This window comes from Chlorocebus sabaeus, chromosome 4 (assembly GCF_047675955.1).
Source record: "Chlorocebus sabaeus isolate Y175 chromosome 4, mChlSab1.0.hap1, whole genome shotgun sequence".
NCBI lineage: Eukaryota > Metazoa > Chordata > Mammalia > Primates > Cercopithecidae > Chlorocebus > Chlorocebus sabaeus.
Window position 1 is genome coordinate 17,335,297 of NC_132907.1, and position 18,701 is coordinate 17,353,997.

Consider the following 18,701-nt stretch of genomic DNA (forward strand, 5'->3'; position numbering starts at 1 on the left):
CACTTGCTCACTGTATTTGTATGGTCCCTGAGCAAAGAATTTTTTTACATTTTTAAAGGATTATGAAAACAAATAAGAATATGCAACAGAAACAATATGTGAGTGGCAAAGCCTAAAGTATTTACTATTTGGCTCTTTAAAGAAGTTTGCCCAATCCCTAGTATTCACACCCACAAATACCAAATATAAGAGATGTCACCAGTCCCTGGTCTTCTGGGCTCATGCAAACCACCCCCTGTCCCATTCTTGTAATAATGCCCTGAACCCTAACTTCATGTTGCCATGTACTTACCACCTTTTTTTTTTTTTTTTTTTTTTGAGACGGAATCTTATTCGTCGCCCAGCCTGGAATGCAGTGGTGCGATCTTGGCTAACCACAACCTCAGCTTCCTGGGTTCACCTGATTCTCCTACCTCGGCCTCCCAAGTAGCTGCGAATACAGGCATCTGCCACCACACTCAGCTAATTTTTCGATTTTTATAGAGACAGGGTTTTGCCATGTTGGCCAGGCTGCTCTCGAACTCCTGACCTTAAGTGATCCACCTGCCTCAGCCTCCCAAAGTGCTGGTATTACAGGTGTGAGCCATCACACCTGACCCTACCACCCTTTTATCTACTGATCTGGTTCACACTTTTCCCTCTAGCCCAACTCTTGCCATCAACATAGGTGATTTCCCTATCTGAAATGGGCTATATATCACGACATACTCCATTTCTGGACTTTTATTTCCTCCAGTATTCTTCATCAGTATACACTCCTATAATGTGGTCTTTACAATAAACTGGAACTGCTCTAGCTCTGAAATTTTAAATTCCAATATACTATCTTGGCTTCAATCTCCTATCCAATTCACACTTTCTCACTCTCCTCATACCTGCTCTAGAACCACAAGAGATCTAGATTCCTTTGAATCCTCCCTTTTCTGCCAAGCTATCAGTACCTAAATGGTGTTATTTCTTTTCCTATGCAGTCTACACCACATAGTGCATCCCGTGAACCACTCTCTTATCATGCCTTAACAACATTATCTACCTTGTCATGTTCTAATACTTGTCCTACAAAACCCTAATCTTAGGTCAATATTAAAAAAAAAAAAAAAAAAACACCTTCTCTGCTCTTACATCTAAGTTGCTAACAGACAAAACTGAAAAAAAAAAATTAAAATTATAAAATTGGATTATTTCAAGTTTAGTCTTAGGTTGGCCCTTAGCATCACTTAGCAATTTCTTCCAAGTCTTTGGTTAGATATTGCTTCTGTTTTTCATTATACCATTCCAAAACGTTTACTATCTTCTTCAAGCCCTCTAAACTTATCTCCCTTTCTCTAGCAGATACAGTTAAAGTTTACTACGAAAATTGAGAATACCAAATGCGATATTCCTCAGCCTCTTAACCACAGACCTAAAAACAAACATATCTGGGGGGGGGGGCAAAAAAAAAGGCACCCTTTTCCCCATTCAAAGCTAATCTCTCTACCAATAATTTTGTATTCAAGCCTTCTGGTCACCTTAAGGGCACCAACACCTCTACCAGTTTTTCAGTCCTGCTCTTGTATTTTCAATCTCTCCCTCTCTAGGACTGCCTTATAGTCCATAATGAGGCAAAAATATCACCCATCATGAAAACTGTTGTCTTTCACATATTTAGGATCCTCACTTTAAGAAGGCAGAGGCATTCTAGGCAATTTGGCAATGAAAGAAGCATAACTTTTTTTAAAATCTCTGAATACCCACCCCACAAAAGACAGAGCAACTAGGAGAATAAATCAAAGAGATCAAACCAAACCAAAATGTGGCCAAAAAATAAAACACAATTGACTGACCAAGTATTCATCATGAACACTCAGGAGTGCGACAAATACCAACAGCAGCAAGATTCACATGGTATCAGACACGGTAAAAGAAAAGGGAATGGGATTTGAAACAGTCTTAAAAACAGAACATGCAGAAATCAAATTGCTTATAGGTAATACCTTCTCCTCCTCACTCACCAAACTAAGCAACCCACATCAATGTACCACAACCAAAATAGGCAAGCAGTTTCATAGGCTACAATTCATAGGTAAATGCAAGGGGACCACAGAAAGATCAGAGACCTCCAAACAAAATGAGGTTCCCTTCCAAGAAAAAGCAACAGCAGAAACTACCAGGAAGAGAAACTTAAACTGGACAGTACAGAGCCATCAGGAGAAAAGGAAAGGTGTAAAATGATTCTGACTCTCAGTGGACATACGAATATGAAAACATTTTTGGTTATCATAACAGGACCAGGCAGGGCAGAGGGAAGGTCCCTGGCATTTAGTAGGTAGAGGCCAGGATGTCACTGAACATCCTACAATACAGAGGACAACTCTACCACAGCAAAGATTATCTGGCCCAAAATGCCAATAGTACAGAGGGTAAAAAATTCCGCTCTAGATAAAAGTAGGAAAGGAAAAAAGCAAAGGCACTCAGGAAGTATATTTCTGAATACTACACAAGAACAGAAGAGGGCTGGGCGTGGTGGCTCACGCCTGTAATCCCAGCACTTTGGGAGGCCGAGGCAGGCGGATCACAAGGTCAAGAGATGGAGACCATCCTGGCCAACACGGTGAAACAGCATCTCTACTAAAAATACAAAAAAATTAGCCAGGAGTGGTGGCACATGCCTGTAGTCCCAGCTACCCGGGAGGCTGAGGCAAGAGAATCACTTGAACCCAGAAGGCAGAACTTGCAGTGAGCTGAGATCACACCACTGCACTCTAGCCTGGATGACAAGAGTGAGACTCCGTCACAAAAAAAAAAAAAAACAGAAGAGGAGAAGTCCTAGAACCACAAAGCTAGCCTGCTCAACCCTCTCCACATAAAAGTAGCACACTGCTGGGCATGGTGGCTGAGCACGCCAATAATCCTAGCACTTTGGGAGGCCGAGGCAGGCGCATCGCTTAAGCTCAGGAATCCGAGACAAGTCTTGGCAACATGGCAAAACCTCATTTCTACAACAAATTTAAAAATTAGCTGGGCATGGTGGTGCGTCCCTGTAGTCTCAGCTACTAGGGAGGCTGAAGCAGGAGGATTGCTTGAGCCTGGGAGGTCGAGGTCGCAGTGAGCCATGATCACACCACTGTATTCCAGCCTAGACAACAGAGGAAGACCTTGTCTCAAAAACACTGAAATAAAATAAAATGAAAGTAGTACAGAAAAAGCCATCTCAAAGACAAATAACAGAAAGAACTGGAATCTCGAAAGAGGTAAGAATGGGAGAGGAGAGAAGAAAAAATTGAAGAAATTACGCCTGAAAGTATTCTAATCAACTTCCATACAAAGTATTTGTAAGAAAAATGAGAATACATCGAGCAACTTTTTGTTTTTTGATACATGGTCTCACCGTGTTGCCCAGACTAGACAGCAATGGCGCAATCAGAGCTCACTGCTGTCTTGACCTCCTGTCAAGCAATCCTCCCATCTCAGCCCCGCAAGTAGCTGGGACTAAAGGTGTGCAGTACCACATCTGGTTAATTTTTTTTTCTTGAGAGACAGGTTCTCAGTATTTTGCCCAGGCTGTAGAGTAACATTTCTACAGACAATAAAGCACACCAGAAGAATGTGTAAACAAAACTAATACGTTTAACATAATATAAAAAACCAAGGCCTTTTCTCTCATTTTAATTTTCTAAACAGATAATTCACTACTTAAAGCATATATACTATCAACAAACAATTAAAAATTTACTTTTTAAAAACGTCACAATAGCAGCAAAAAGCATGAAATATTTAGAAATCTATGTACCAAGAGATGTGCAGAATTTGTATACTGAAAACTAGAAAATATTGAGAGAACCTAAAGACCTAAATAAAGGGAGAGATAAACCACATTCACGGATCAAAAGACTATTGTTAAGGATGTCAATTCTCCCAGAATTGACCTTTAGATTCAATGTAATCAAACTCAAAAGCCCATTTGATATAATTTGTTTCACAACAAATGAAAAAGAAATCGAAAGCCCAGAAGGCTTCTTTCTAGAAACTGACAAAAGAATTTTAAATTTGACTTAGAAAGGCAAAAGTCCAAGAATAACTGAGAAAAAAATTGGAGAATTTAACCCATCTGACTTCTATACTTAATATAATGCTACAGTAATCAAGACAGTATGGCCCTGACGGAAGGATAAACAAAAAAGATCAACTGAATATTAGAATACTGAAATATTTACAAATAAAATAACTCAAATCCGATTCAAACTAATGAGGGAGGGAGGTAAAGGTAAAATAAGATTAGTCATATGTTGTTAATTGTTATGGTCATATGTTGGCAGTTGTTAAAGTGGACAACATGAGGACTTGATACGTTTTTCTCTCTACTTTAGTATATGGTTTGATATTTTCCATAATAAAAAGCTAAAAAGAAAAGTGTCCAAGTTTGTAACAAATGTGAAAAAGATCTCCAGTAAAAGTGGCTAACATAAAATTTTAAATGATACTTGAAGGATTTTTACTGACCTAGAGCAAGGATTGGCAAACTATTTAGGCCAAGTATGGGCAGCAAGCTAAATAATTTCTACTTTTAGGCATTGTTAAAAAGAAAAGAAAAAAGGATATGCAACAGAGGACTTACGTAGCCCACATGCCTAAATATTTACTATCTGGCCCTTCTGCCAACCTATAATCTAGAGAATCAGGCAGATTGGATCAACAAAATCCTAGAATTCACAGTAGGTACTCAGTCTTCGTTGAATAGCAAAATCAACAAACAAACTTCTTGGCTGGGCAAGGTAGCTCATTCCTGTAATCCTAGCACTTTGGGAGGCCGAGGTGGGCAGATTGCCTGAGCTCAGGAGTTCAAGACCAGCCTGGGCAACGACAGTGAAACCCTGTCTCTACCAAAATACAAAAAATTAGCCAGGCAGAGTGGCATGCACCTGTAGTCCCAGCTACTTGGCAGGCTGAGGCAGGAGAATCGCTCGAACCCAGGAAATGAGAGGTTGCAGTGAGCTGAAATTGCACCACTGCACTCCAGCCTGGGCAACAGAGCAAGACTCTGTCTCCAAAAAAATATAAAAAAATTTAAAAAAAAAAAATTTCTTTACAATGCCCAAGTGGAATGTTATTATATTCATAAAGTGCTTTCATCTGAATGACCCTGTCAATGTAGAGTCACATGTGAAAAAATTTACAATGACTTGGAAAATACGAAATTCCATATTCTTGTTCCTCTCTATTTTTTACATGCATGGAAACACTTTTTCTTTCCCAAGGTCTACTATAATGGAGATTTAATGAGTTTTTATGTGAAAGAATTTTCCTCATTATCTACCCATTAACTTGGGGATTCACAATATCAAATCATACTACTTTACTCTAGAACAAATACTAAGAGTTCAGATGAGACAAAAAAAGAAATGCACATATATGTTTGAACAAGATTTCTGGTGCTTTAATTTAGAGAAATATTCCAGGAGATGGCTCACTGTTCTTATAATTCTTAAAAAAAAAAAAAAGAGGAGGAATGTAAAATATGAAATATCCTTGGCTAAAAATCATATACAATTAGGTCACATATGTAATAACAAGCTGACCAGGCATAATGGCACTCCAAAAATATTCTTTAATTCTGGGGTAAATTTTTCCTAATTTTTAGTTTAAAAAAACTATTCCAAGCCAGGTACAGTGCAAATGCTGGTAGTATCAGCTACTCAGGAAGCTGAGGCAGGAAGATGGCTTGAGCCCAGGAGTTCAAGAGTAGCCTGGGCAACTTAGTAAGACTCCATCTCAAAAAATAAAAAAAATAAAAAATCCCTCCAGCAACATATATATAAAATGGATTATCCTTAAACTTGTCTAAATCACTACAATACTATCTGCTTAGGCTACCTACCAAGATCTATCACTATAAAATTAATTAGTCTATTTCTCACTACACAAAAAATTTACTTATAGTCTAAAATATTAAAATAAATATTTCTGGCCAGGCGCGGTGGCTCATGCCTGTAATCCCAGCACTCTGGGAGGCCAAGATGGGCATATCATTTGAGGTCAGGAGTTCGAGACCAGCCTGACCGAGATGGTGAAACCCCATCTCTACTAAAAATACAAAAAAAAATAGCCAGTCATGGTGGCAGGTGCCTGTAGTCCAAGCTACTTGGGAGGTTGAGGCAGGAGAATTGCTTGAACCTGGGAGGCGGAGGTTGCAGTGAGCCAAGATCACGCCACTGCACTTTAGCCTCGGCAACACAGCAAGACTCCGTCTCAAAAAATAAAATAAAATAAAATAAAGAAATATTTCTTCCAAATACAAATGTTCATTTTTCCTTAAAAAAAATTGTAACTTGTCCTCAAAGTCAAGGTAAAATTAAGTACCAATAAAATTACCATTGTCTGAAGTCAACACAAGCCATAGGATAAGGGAAGTACTGGCTGGGATTCAGAAAAGTTTTTATATGTACCAATATATAAAGCTCTCACATTGTATTTAACACTGTATAACTTTCACATGGTATTCTCAGCAGTTCACTACCTGTCCCTGATAGCTGGGCCCTGGAGTAAAAGAAAGTGGGGGGAAAAAAAAAAAACAACTTTTTAGCCTGGCGAAGTGGCTCATGCCTGTAATCCCAGCACTTTGGGAGGCTAAGGTGGGTGGATCACCTGAGGTTGGGAGTTCGAGACCAGCCTGACCATGGAGAAACCCCGTCTCTACTAAAAATACAAAATTAGCTGGGCATGGTGGTGCATGCCTATAATCCCAGAATTGCTTGAACCCAGGAGACGGAGGCTGCGGTGAGCCGAGATCGCGCCATTCCACTCCAGCCTGGGCAACAAGAGCAAAACTACGTCTCAAAAAAAAAAAAAAAAAAAAAAACTTTTTAGCTGGAAATACCAAGACCTAATCATATACTACAATGTAAATTTTTTTTTGCCTAAGTGCTATCTACAAACAACAAACACAAATCAGCAATGAGCTTTCGAAATGGGAGAAATAAAATTAAATTATGGTCCAGAAAGTAGGTCATTACAGCATATAAACATTGCAATAAAAACTGGCAATTCCTCAGGCTCTCTCACTGCCTTAGTCTTTGTTACCTGTAGCTATAGAAAGAGCTGGTATTAATTTTCTGAGTAAAATAAAGCCAGATGTGTAATAAAAGTTTAAATTCATTCTTCACAGTCAATTCCCTTTCCCATCAAATTAACCAATTCTGAAATAAAATAGAACGAGAAAAATGTCATGACTAAAACAACCCACTTTTTGTTTGTGTGTTAAATTACTATGGTTTTGGGTACGGACAAAGTTGGGAGTATTCTTAATTTATAAACTGGCTGGTTGAGAAGGCAATTTGGATTACTGATTGTTTTCCCCCTGAAGTTTGATTACTTTAGGCGCTTACTATTACCTGAACTTGGCCAAAGAATTGCCCAAAAAAGGATAGAATAAAACAAGTTTTTATTTGATCTCTTCTGTCTGAGTTCTCTCTTAGGTGTTCTGGGTAAATTGACATCTCAGTGGTTTTTGAATTTTTCTGACAAAAACATAAATTAAAAAGACAGACCCTTTAGAGATCTGTAAGATAACTATCCCCAAAGTGTTCTTCCAAGGATGCCAAGAAGCTCCATAAAATTTGCCCCTTACCAAATTTAACATTACACAGGAAATGTAACAATTCTTTAATAATCATCTTTTTATTTCACAATCAATACCAAGAAAAACCTCAGCCTAACTTCATTTCAACTCAAAATTCAAAATCAAATAAGTCAATTCACATAATACCTTCTACTAACCAGAAATTTCAAAGAACAGCTCTAATACTGTAGATGGAATTCAGGGGCTTAGATAACTAATTACAGTCTCTTTTTTGTGCAGAAAACCATATATTCTTCTAAAACCTAGAGTAAAAACAAAAGTTAAAATTCAGGAATAACTCTGATTTCTACTTTGAAGAGTTGTTAACATAGTAACTTGAAAAAGACAAAAAAAAAAAAAACACTGATGAAAAAATTTAAACTCAGAGGGTATTCATTTTCAAAATTCAATTCTTTAGGTTTATCCTCAAAGTAGTTAAGAAAACTTCTAACAAAATCTTTCCCTGGAGCTGGCAGATTCAGCTGACTGACTTACTATTATTATTAATGAATTCATTATTACCACTCTTAAGTGAGCCCTCTATACTACCCAGAAAATAATGTTTCAAACCTTCTGCACTCTGTTTCTCTGGTGAGTTTGATTCCCCACATTCAGTAAATGGTATTTCAAACATTCTCCACTATTCTCAAACCTCTGATATCCTACTTTATCTTCTCCAGTCTCAACAGATGATCTTGCATAGTAGTTCAGAGAGAAAACGGGAAGATGCCATTCAACCCTGGAAACTCCACTAACTTCTCCCTACCGTATCTACAAATTTCCCTCTATCTATACCTATCCTCTCCTCCTATCAGCCAGTTCAAAAAAGTTTTTCTCTTACCTAAGGCCAACCACTCCACCTATATACAGGATCCATTACCCTTCCACCTTGTAGGAAACCTTATTCATGATTGTTCTTTTCTTTCCAGAGTGGTCAACCTCTTTCCTGTCTATGAATCTTCCCCACAAACATTTATATGTGGGCAGAGTTTCTCCCACCTTACAAAAAAAAAAGCCTTGTCCCAACTTCCCACCTTTTGCTCCCCCCTTTCACTGCCAAATTTCCCAAAACAGTTGTGTATAATCTTGGTGTGCATTTGTTTTCCCATTCTTTCCTCAATCTATTTCAACCAGTCTTGGACATAGACTCACTTCCTGAGGCTTCAATTACCATCTGTATGCTGATGATGGCCAAATACACATTTCTAGCTAATGAATACCCTTTGAATTCCAAATCTATATGCAGTATATTCAATTATCAATGCTAAATATCCACTCTGATGCTTCAAAAGCATCTTAAAGGCAACATGTCCACAGACTCATAAGTCAATCCTTATTAAGCACACATATAAATGTTTCTCCTCTTCCATTCCATTCTGTCTCAGTGAATGATGTCACCATGCATCCAACTGTAGAAGCCAGAAACTTGAGTGTAATCCTCAATACTTCTCCTCAATCAAACCCAGTGGTTTTCAACTAGGACAATTTTGCCCCACAGAGGACGACTGGCAACGTCCACAGACATCTTGGGTTGTCACAACTAGGGATTGGTGGCAGGAAAGCTACTAGACATAGGAGGGTACACAGGACAGCCCCTCCACACCAAAGAAAGCTGGCCTAAAATGTTGATATTGCAGAGGCTCAGACACTATAATCTAATATATCATCAAATGTTACAGATTCCACCTCTAAAATACAGCTTAAATCCATCAATTTCTCTTCATAACTACTAGCACTTCCTAATTCAAGGTACCACTGCCTCTCACTTGAAATACTATAGTACAACAACTTCTCTACATCCATGCTTGCTCAACTTCAATCTGCTCTCCACAGTGCAGTGAAAATAACCTTTTTAACTTATCTGTCCACTGCATTTAAAAAAAAAAAAAAAAAACCTCTGAATAGGTTCCTGCTGTTCTTAAGCTAAAGACCAAAATGGCCTAGGAGTCCTTGCAAAATATGCCCCTCTTCCCACCTCCCCTACCACACCTTCAACCACTTTCCCTCTAATTCATGAAACACTAGCCATCTTGACCTCCTTTCAGTCATTTGTACACTCCACTCTCTTTTCTGCATTAGGAACCTCAAACATGCTATTTCCTCTCTCTAAAGCAGTCTCCCCATCCCCACTACTTTCTGAGATGGAGTCTCACTCTGTCTCCCAGGCTAGAGTGCAGTGGCGTGGTCTTGGCTCACTGCAACCTCCACCTCCCGGGTTCAAGCAATTCTCTGCCTCAGCCTCCCGAGTAGCTGGGATCCCAGGCACCTGCCACGAGGCTAATTTTGTATGTTTAGAAGAGATGGAGTTTCGCCATGTTGGTCTTGAACTCCTGACCTCAGGCGATCCACCCACCTCAGCCTCCCAAAGTGTTGCAATTACAGGCATGAGGGACCGTGCCCAGCTCTCCACCATTCTTTAACTGGTTAACTCATTCATCTTTCAGATCTCAACTCAAATAATGTCTCCTCTAAGAGGTTTTCCCTGAGACCCCAAATGCATTCTCTCAGCACTCAGTAATTTCCTGCACAGCGTTTATATAAATAAAATTGTGATCTGCATTTTTTTAAAATGTTTTTAAGACAGAGTCCTGCTGTCACTCAGGCTTTTGGAGTACAGTAACACAATCTTGGCTCACTGCAACCTCTGCCTCCCTAGTTCAAGCAATTCTCCCGCCTCAGCCTCCCGAGTTGCTGGGACTACCGGCGCACGCCACCACGCCCACCTAATTTTTTTGTATTTTTAGTAGAGACAGGGTTTCACCATATTGGTCAGGCTAATCTCGAACTCCTAACCTCAGGTAATCCACCCGTCTCGGCCTCCCAAAGTGCTGGGATTACAGGCGTGAGCCACTGTGCCCGGCCTATGTATGATTATTTTTTAATGGCTCCCCTTCCTCTCACTATGCTGTACCTAAATGTAGAGACCATGTATGTTTAGAAAAACAGTGTATCTCCCATGCCTAGAGCTCACAAATATTTGAATGCTAAATAAATTAAAAATCTTATCTACTCTAGGAGTTTCAACTGTCACTTTTGTTTCAGATCTCTTCAGGATCCCTATCTCCAGCCCGACCTTACTTCTGAACTCCAAACATATACTGTCAATACAGTTATATTTTTCTACAATACCAATTAGCTTATATGTGATTGGTAAACAGGGGAATGGTATCAATACAACATATAAGTTGGGTTTGTACATGATTTGTACATGGAGCTGTAACTGTAGAATTATAACTGTCATGAGAAAGAAAGAAACCCCTCAGTATGTAGTCCTTACAGATCTAACGGAACTAAAAAGCATTTGCATCCAAGATTCCTGCTCAAGAAAACATACTCCTAGCCTCAGACAGCTCTGTGCTGGTGTATATCCTTTTGTCTCTACCTTAACAGCAGCCTCACTGACTCAGAGCTCCATTTTTAACTGTCTGTCTCAATGCCCAGCACAAGCCAGCATCTCAACTCTATTTTGTATATTTCTAATATCCCCTGCAGCAGCATCTAGCCATGCCAAACTGCCTGCCTGGTCTGTCCAAGTTATTTCCCAAGATATCAATTATTATTCTTGATAGTGTTCTGGTTACAAAACTGTTTAGGTTTTGACTAGCCTGTTCCAACCCTATTTCCCATAAGCCCTATATCATTAGTGTGCAATTTGCAGGACATGAAGTTTCTCAGGAGCACAAATGTTTTATAGTAGATTCTCTCATAGTACAAATAACTCGAGTATTTCCTCAATCAGCCTATATACCCCAAATCTAGGTTCCTTATCTCTACTAGTAACCCAGAATCAAATCATTGGAGTCATTCATGTCTCTTTCACCCTCTCTCTTCTACACTCAATTATTCCACACATTCTATCAATTTTCCTTATACATTATCTCCCACATCTTTTTCACTACCATCTACCATAACTGAAAGCTTCAGCGCCTCTCATTAGGATGAATTTAACAGCCTTCAAGGGGGTCAATCATCTTCAGGGTGAATGTAAGTCTTCAAGGTGATCACCATCTTCCAAGCCCACTTCATTCTAAACCAAATTCACTATACAGCAACGACTTTCTAAAAATACAAATCTGACTGTGCTATTTTTCTACTTTAAAATCTTCGATAGCATTTTACTTGCATTCAAGGCTTCAAACCACTGCCCCACTTTATCTCACACTGAATCCTCCATTCACTTTACACTCTACAGAAGTAAACAGCAGTAAACCATACAAACTGTCAAATACAATGCCAGTAATGACAGATACTCAATAAATATTAATTATCACTGTCACAGATTACCTGGTATTAGAGTTAGAATGTCATCTGCCTACCCTTGATTTTAGTATCTTAAACTCCTTCTCTTCATATTTTTAGAGACAGAGATCAAATCTTGGTTTTACCACTTACTAGCTATGACCTTGAGCAAGTTATTTAGCTTTCTGAGCCTCAATAACATTAGGATAACATCCATGTCATGGGGTTGCTGAAAAGACTAAATGAGATAGCATATGTAGAATGCCTAAAAGAGACATCAATGTTAGCTTTCTTAAAAAGTGTTCACTTAAAAAATAAACACAAAACTAACTGCTTGCCTTCTTTCTCCCACAACTTGACAGGTAGAGAGTAGCACTCAAAGAAATTGGTTCCAGCCAGGCGTGGTGGATCACACCTGTAATCCCAGCACTTTCGGAGGCTCAGGCAGGTGGTTCACCTGAGGTGAGGAGTTTGAGACCAGCCTGACCAACATGGTGAAACCCCATCTCTACTAAAAATACAAAATTGGCCGGGCATGGTGGCACGTGCCTGTAATCCCAGCTACTTGGGGGGCTGAGGCAGGAGAATCGCTTAAACCCCAGAGGTGGAAGTTGCAGTGAGCCAAGATCATGCCATTACACTCCAGCCTGGGCAACAAGAGCAAGACTCTGTCTCAAAAAAGGAAAATAAAGAAATTGGTTCAATTACACAATCTATCTTTAGCCTTCTGAGATAAATCCCTAATTCTAAATATTTAGGAGTATCTCTTTCTATACGACTAATTTTAAAACATTGATACAGAAAGGTACTTTGCCAGATGGTTTATGCTGACACCAATGTGAATTGTTATTAAATTTACTGAAATTGAAAATTTGCCTAGTTCATATGCAAAACTCATAGTTAGTTAGTTCTAACAGTTAACTATCACAACATACAAATCCAAGTAAAAATAGAGAGCTTTCAATAGTTTATCACAATGAATTCCATAGAAAACAGGGCTATCAGCATACATACCTTTAAAAACCAGTAAAAGATTCTTTATTTTTTTTTTGAGACGGAGTCTCACTCTGTTGCCCAGGCTGGAGGGCCGTGGCGTGATTTCGGCTCACTGCAACCTCCGCCTCCTGGGTTCAAGTCATTCTCCTGCCTCAGCCTCCCAAGTAGCTGGGACTACAGGTGCCTGCCACCACGCCCAGCTAATTTTTGTATTTTTAGTATAGACGGGGTTTCACCACATTGGCCAGGCTGGTCTTGAACTCCTGACCTTGTGATCTGCCCACCTCGGCCTCCCAAAGTGCTGGGATTACAGGTGTGAGCCACCACATCCAGCAAAAAGATTCTTATATGTTCATTCAAAGGATTGATCTGATTTGATTTATACCATAGGCTTTCATATTATGGCATTACAAGATAGTCTTTAAAATGAGTAAAAACAGCTAGGCGCAGTAGCTCATACCTGTAATCCCAGCCCTTTGGGAGGCCACTGAGGGAGGATCACTTGAGGCTAGGAGTTCAAGACCAGCCTGGGTATCATAGCAAGACCCTGGGTATCACAGCAAGACCCTGGCTCTACCAAAAAAAAAAAAATTTAAAACATTAGCCAGGTGGCTGGGTGCGGTGGCTCACACCTGTAATCCCAGCATTTTGGGAGGCCGAGGAGGGTGGATCACAAGGTCAGGAGATCGAGACCATCCTGGCTAACATGGTGAAACCCTGTCTCTACTAAAAATACAAAAAATTAGCTGGGTGGGTGTGGTAGCAGGCGCCTGTAGTCCCAGCTACTCGAGAGGCTGAGGCAGAATAGCTTGAACCCAGGAGGCGGAGTTTGCAGTGAGCCGAGATCACGCCACTGCACTCCAGCCTGGGCAACAGAGCGAGACTCCATCTCAAAAAATAAAAATAAAAATAAATAAAAACTAGGCCGAGCACAGTGGCTCATGCCTGTAATCCCAGCACTTTGAAAGGCCGAAGTGGGTGGATCACGAGGTCAGGAGTTCAAGACCAGCCTGATCAACATGGTGAAACCCCGTCTCTACTAAAAATACAAAAATTAGCCGGACATGGTGGCACACACCTGTAATCCCAGCTACTCAGGAGGCTGAAACAGGAGAATCGCTTGAACCCAGGAGGTGGAGGTTGCAGTGAGCCAAGATCACGCCACTACACTCCAGCCTGGGTAACAGAGCTAGATTCCATCTCAAAAAAAAAAAACAAAAAACTAACTAAAAAAACCCAAGTTAATCTTTCCTCAGTTTCCTTTGCCTTTTTCCTTTCTCCCACTGATTTTGACTGATTGTTTTTCCTATTTCAATATGGTTAAAAAAAAAAGTTGCAGAGGAGAAAAGAACAGTTTCTTCAATAAGCTGCTGAGACAACTGGACCAACAGCAAAAGAATAAAGTTGGACCCCCTACTTTACATCATACACAAAAATTAACTCAAAATGGATCAAAGTCCTAAATGAAAGAACTAAAACTATAAAACTCTTAGAGTAACACATAGGCAGGGCAAGGAAAAAATAATAAAAAATAAATAAATAAAATTTAAAAATTAACACATAGGCATTAATCTCTGTGACCCTGTACAATAGTTTCTTAGATATGACACCAAAAGCACAACCAATCAAAGGAAAATAGATAAATTGGACTGTATCAAAATGAAAGGTATTTGTGCTTCGAAGGATACCAAAAAGAAAGTAAAAAGACAAGCCACATAATGGGAGCATAAATTCACAAATCATTATCCAGTAAGGGTCTAATATGTAGAATGCATAAAGAACTCTTACAACCCAACAGTAAAAAAACAAACAGTCCAACTTAAAAATGGGCAAGGTATCTCGATGAATAGACATTTCCCCAAGAAGATATACAAATGTCCAATAAGCAAATGAAAAGGTGCTCAGTATCATTAGGCATTAGGGAAATGCAAATCCAAATCACGATGAGATACCATTTCATACCCACTAGAATGGCTATAATCAAAAAGACAGACAGTAACAAGTGCTGCAAGTTCAGCAAGCATGTAAAGAATGTACAGCACCTATACGCTGTTGATAGGAATGTAAAATGGTGCAACCACTTTAGAAAATACTTCGGCAGTTCCTCAAAAAGTTAAACACAGAGTTACCATATGACCAAGCAATTTCACTCCAAGAGAGGTAAAAACATATGTCCATGCAAAAATCTGTACAGATATTCACAGCTGCACTATTCATAACAGATGAAAAGTGGAAACAACCCAGAAATTCACCAACTGAGGACTGTATTAACAAAGTGAGGTCTACTCATACAATGGAATATTATTCAGCTATAAAAAGGAATGAAGTACTGATGTGTATGCTACAACATGGATGAACCTTGAAAACATGCTAAATGAAAGAAGCAAGACACAAAAGGCCACATATTGAATGATTTCATTTATATAAAATGTCCAGGATGGGATAAAGACAGAAAATAGATTAGTTGTTGCCAGGGAGCAGGAGAAATGACTGCTATTGGGTACATGGTTTCTTTTGGGGGTGATGAAAATGTTTGGGAATCAGATAGTACAGTTGCACAACTTTCGGAATATATTTCAAAACCACTGAACTGTACACTTTAAAAGGGTGAATTTTATGGTACAATTATAACTCACTTAAATAACAAAAGAATAACAGAGAAATAAAAAAGCAGCACAACTAAGGAATGAAGCAGATGTTGCTTTTCTGACCCAACATTTCTGTACACTTACTATGTTTCAGACCTATGCTGGTTGATAGGAACTCAAAGATGAGTAAAACAAAGTTGTTGTATTTTCTTCATGGTCCTTCTCCTTAGCCTACAAATATCTCATTTCTCAAGAGTGTGGCAGCTTTGAAAATGCAAAAACAGCAAGTATAAACCACAGACAACCCAAGAGAATGCAGATATTTACATTACTAACTCTCTCAATTACTCGGAAAAATCGTATTAGGTTTCACTAAATATGGGGGAGGGGAGAGATAGGTTTCTAGTATTAGATGTTAAATAACTCATTGTTCCCCAATGCTGACAACGTCATTTTCCAAGAATTATTATTTAAATAGCTTCATTTCACTTAACTGAAAATGCTTTTTATAAATGTTTTTGATAAATCTTTGTTGACTGTATCACTTTGAATGTATTGTTTTTCTCAGTGACTCCCCAAAATAAAATGTGTTCTAACACTCTATTACGATAGCTATATGAAAAAAACTTTTTTTTTTTTTTTTCAGTAAGAACAAGTAACAGGGCAGTTCTCTAAACTAAGAAAGTGTTTGGGTTCTAAAAAAATTTTCATACATCAGGGAAAATCTGATTTCCTGACGGCTGCACTTCTATAAAAGAATAGCTACCAAAAATCAGAGTAATGTTTAGACAGAAAATTAGGCTGAATAGTACTTTAAACATTGCAAGAAAAAAAGGCATGCTCTACTTAATCCAGGATATTAAATATTTTTGATTAATACATTATTTATACTAAATTCCCAAAAGGCAAAACTAAAATCTACATTATTATTACCTTATCTTTGGCCTCAGGCAGTGTGATTTCTCTAGGTTCTAAAAATGGTATTTCTCGAAAAGGTGGAACACATCTGACTATATCTGGTACATAATGTGTATGAAACAATGGCGGCATTGAGTATCTTCGTTCACCTGATAAAGGCACTATCTGGTTAACTACAGTTGGCTCTTGGTGGGGTGAATGGAAACGTTGCCGTTTACCGTCAAGAGGAAGGTTTTTTTCATCGCTTAATCTCCTGAAAACAAGCAATATACCTTAGTAATTAAAGATACAACTTTTTAATAACAAAAAGCAATTAAAAATATATAAATATCATAAGAGATAATGACAATATTATGATTCTTTCAATAAGGTCACATTATTAGCTTTATATGGCTCTTAAAAATATTCATGTTCAGCACAAGAAATGCCTCTCAACACCTTAGAAAAAAATAGTAATAATGCAGACAGAAAAAACTACATGTATATACTGAAGTTAGTCTCTCATATTTGAACTACCCCAATGTTTCATCTCAGTTGTGAAAACTTTGTAGGAAAAGTTCTATTTATAGAATTACTAAGAAGAAAAGATTCAAACTATAACATATGGAAGATAAGATTGAGTTGAGTGCTAGTTATAAAAAAGGGCTCTTTGAATATACCTATGTTCTGACTCATCAGCAGGAAAGACCAAATTAAGAGACACTTTTCAATAAAGCTATAAAGACATTGGACAAATGAAGAAATTCGAAAATGAGCTGCAACTCAGATAATATTATTTTATTAATATTAAATTTCTTGGGAATAATCAAGGTACTTTGGTTACATAGAAGAAAAGCCTTGTTTTTCAGGAGGAATAAGTTGACATGTTTTAAGGTAAAATAAAATGGTGTCAACAACTTTCTTTTATATAGTTCAGGGAAAAAAGCAGGTGGGCAGAAAAAAAAAGAGAAAGAAATCAAATGTGAAACTTGTAACTCATGAATCTAGGCAAAAGGCATACAGATATTCACTATATTATTCTTTAAAATTTTCTGGAGGTTTAAATATTTGCAAAATAAAAAGGGAAAAATCAATAAAGAGTCAATACTTGTTGCAAAAAAAGACATTGACTACATTGATATATTAAGTTGTTCATGTAGGTAATACTTTATGACACAGAAAATGGTCCAATTCCTTTTAAGCCTGAAAATTCTATGGGTCATAGAAGGTTTTCTTCTTTTTTTTTTTTTTTTTAGACGGAGTCTTCCTCTGTCACCAGGCTGGAGTGCAGTGGCACAATCTCGGCTCACTGCAACCTCTGCCTCCACGGTTCCAGCTATTCTCCTGCCTCAGCCTCCTGAGTAGCTGGGACTACAGGCGCCCGCCACCACGCCCAGCTAATTTTTGTGTTTTTTAGTGGAGATGGGGTTTCACCATGTTGGCCAGGCTGGTCTTGAAATCCTGACCTCAAATGATCCGCCCACCTCAGCCTCCCAAAGCACTGGGATTACAGGCACGAGCCATTGCACCCGGCCCACAGAAGATTTTTTAATACTCCTCTGGGATTATGTTAATTTCTCTCTCCTTGACAGATCTGCAAAATAAGTGGAACCCCTACTCACAGGTAAAGTATACAGTGCTAAATGCATAAAAGTTTATTTAATAATTTTAAACATAAAGTATCTTAGAGCTGTATATGCTGAATATCTTCTAATGAGAATGCCAATTTTAATTTTAAAAATATGTTTAACTACAAATTAATTGGAGATTTTTGTTGTTGTTGTTGCTGTTTGAGACAGAGTCTCACTCTGTCGCCCAGGCTGGAGTGCAGTGGCGCGATCTCGGCTCACTGCAAGCTCCGCCTCCCGGGTTCATGCCATTCTCCTGCCTCAGTTTCCTGAGTAGCTGGGATTACAGGCACGTGCCACCACACCCGGCTACTTTTTTGTATTTTTAGTAGAGACGGGGTTTCACCGTGTTGGCCAGGACAGTCTCAATCTCCTGACCTCGTGATCCGCCCACCTTGGCCTCCCAAAGTGCTGGGATTACAGGCATGAGCCACTGCACCCGGTCTAATGGAGTTTATTTTCATTCTTAATTCACAAATTGGCTCTGAAGGCAATTTCTAAAAACCAAAATCTGAATAAAGTCAATACTATAATTATAGTCAATATATAATAACGAATTATAGTCAATATATAATAATGAATTATAAAACTTTTCTCAATGACAATTTTGAAGAACAAACTGTAGTGCTTATAAGCATATGACTCAGAGACATACAACATTTCAAATCCCAGCTATGTCACTTCTGAGTAACTAGTTATTTAACCTTTGTGTGGGTCAGCTTTCTCCTCAACAGGCAAGGGATAATAGTACCTACCTCA

The 18,701-nt window shown here is 38.6% G+C and overlaps 1 protein-coding gene across 13 annotated transcripts in view; it reads right to left on the reverse strand.

Annotated features, from left to right (window-relative positions):
• TENT2 (terminal nucleotidyltransferase 2) overlaps positions 1-18,701 on the reverse strand; it is a 74,022-nt gene that overhangs the window by 46,616 nt on the left and 8,705 nt on the right. For all 13 annotated transcript variants that reach the window (XM_007976462.3, XM_037982141.2, XM_007976419.3 and 10 more), the window contains one exon: positions 16,351-16,588. In XM_007976462.3, coding sequence (XP_007974653.1) covers positions 16,351-16,588 — 238 coding nt within the window. The remainder of the gene's footprint in view (positions 1-16,350; positions 16,589-18,701) is intronic.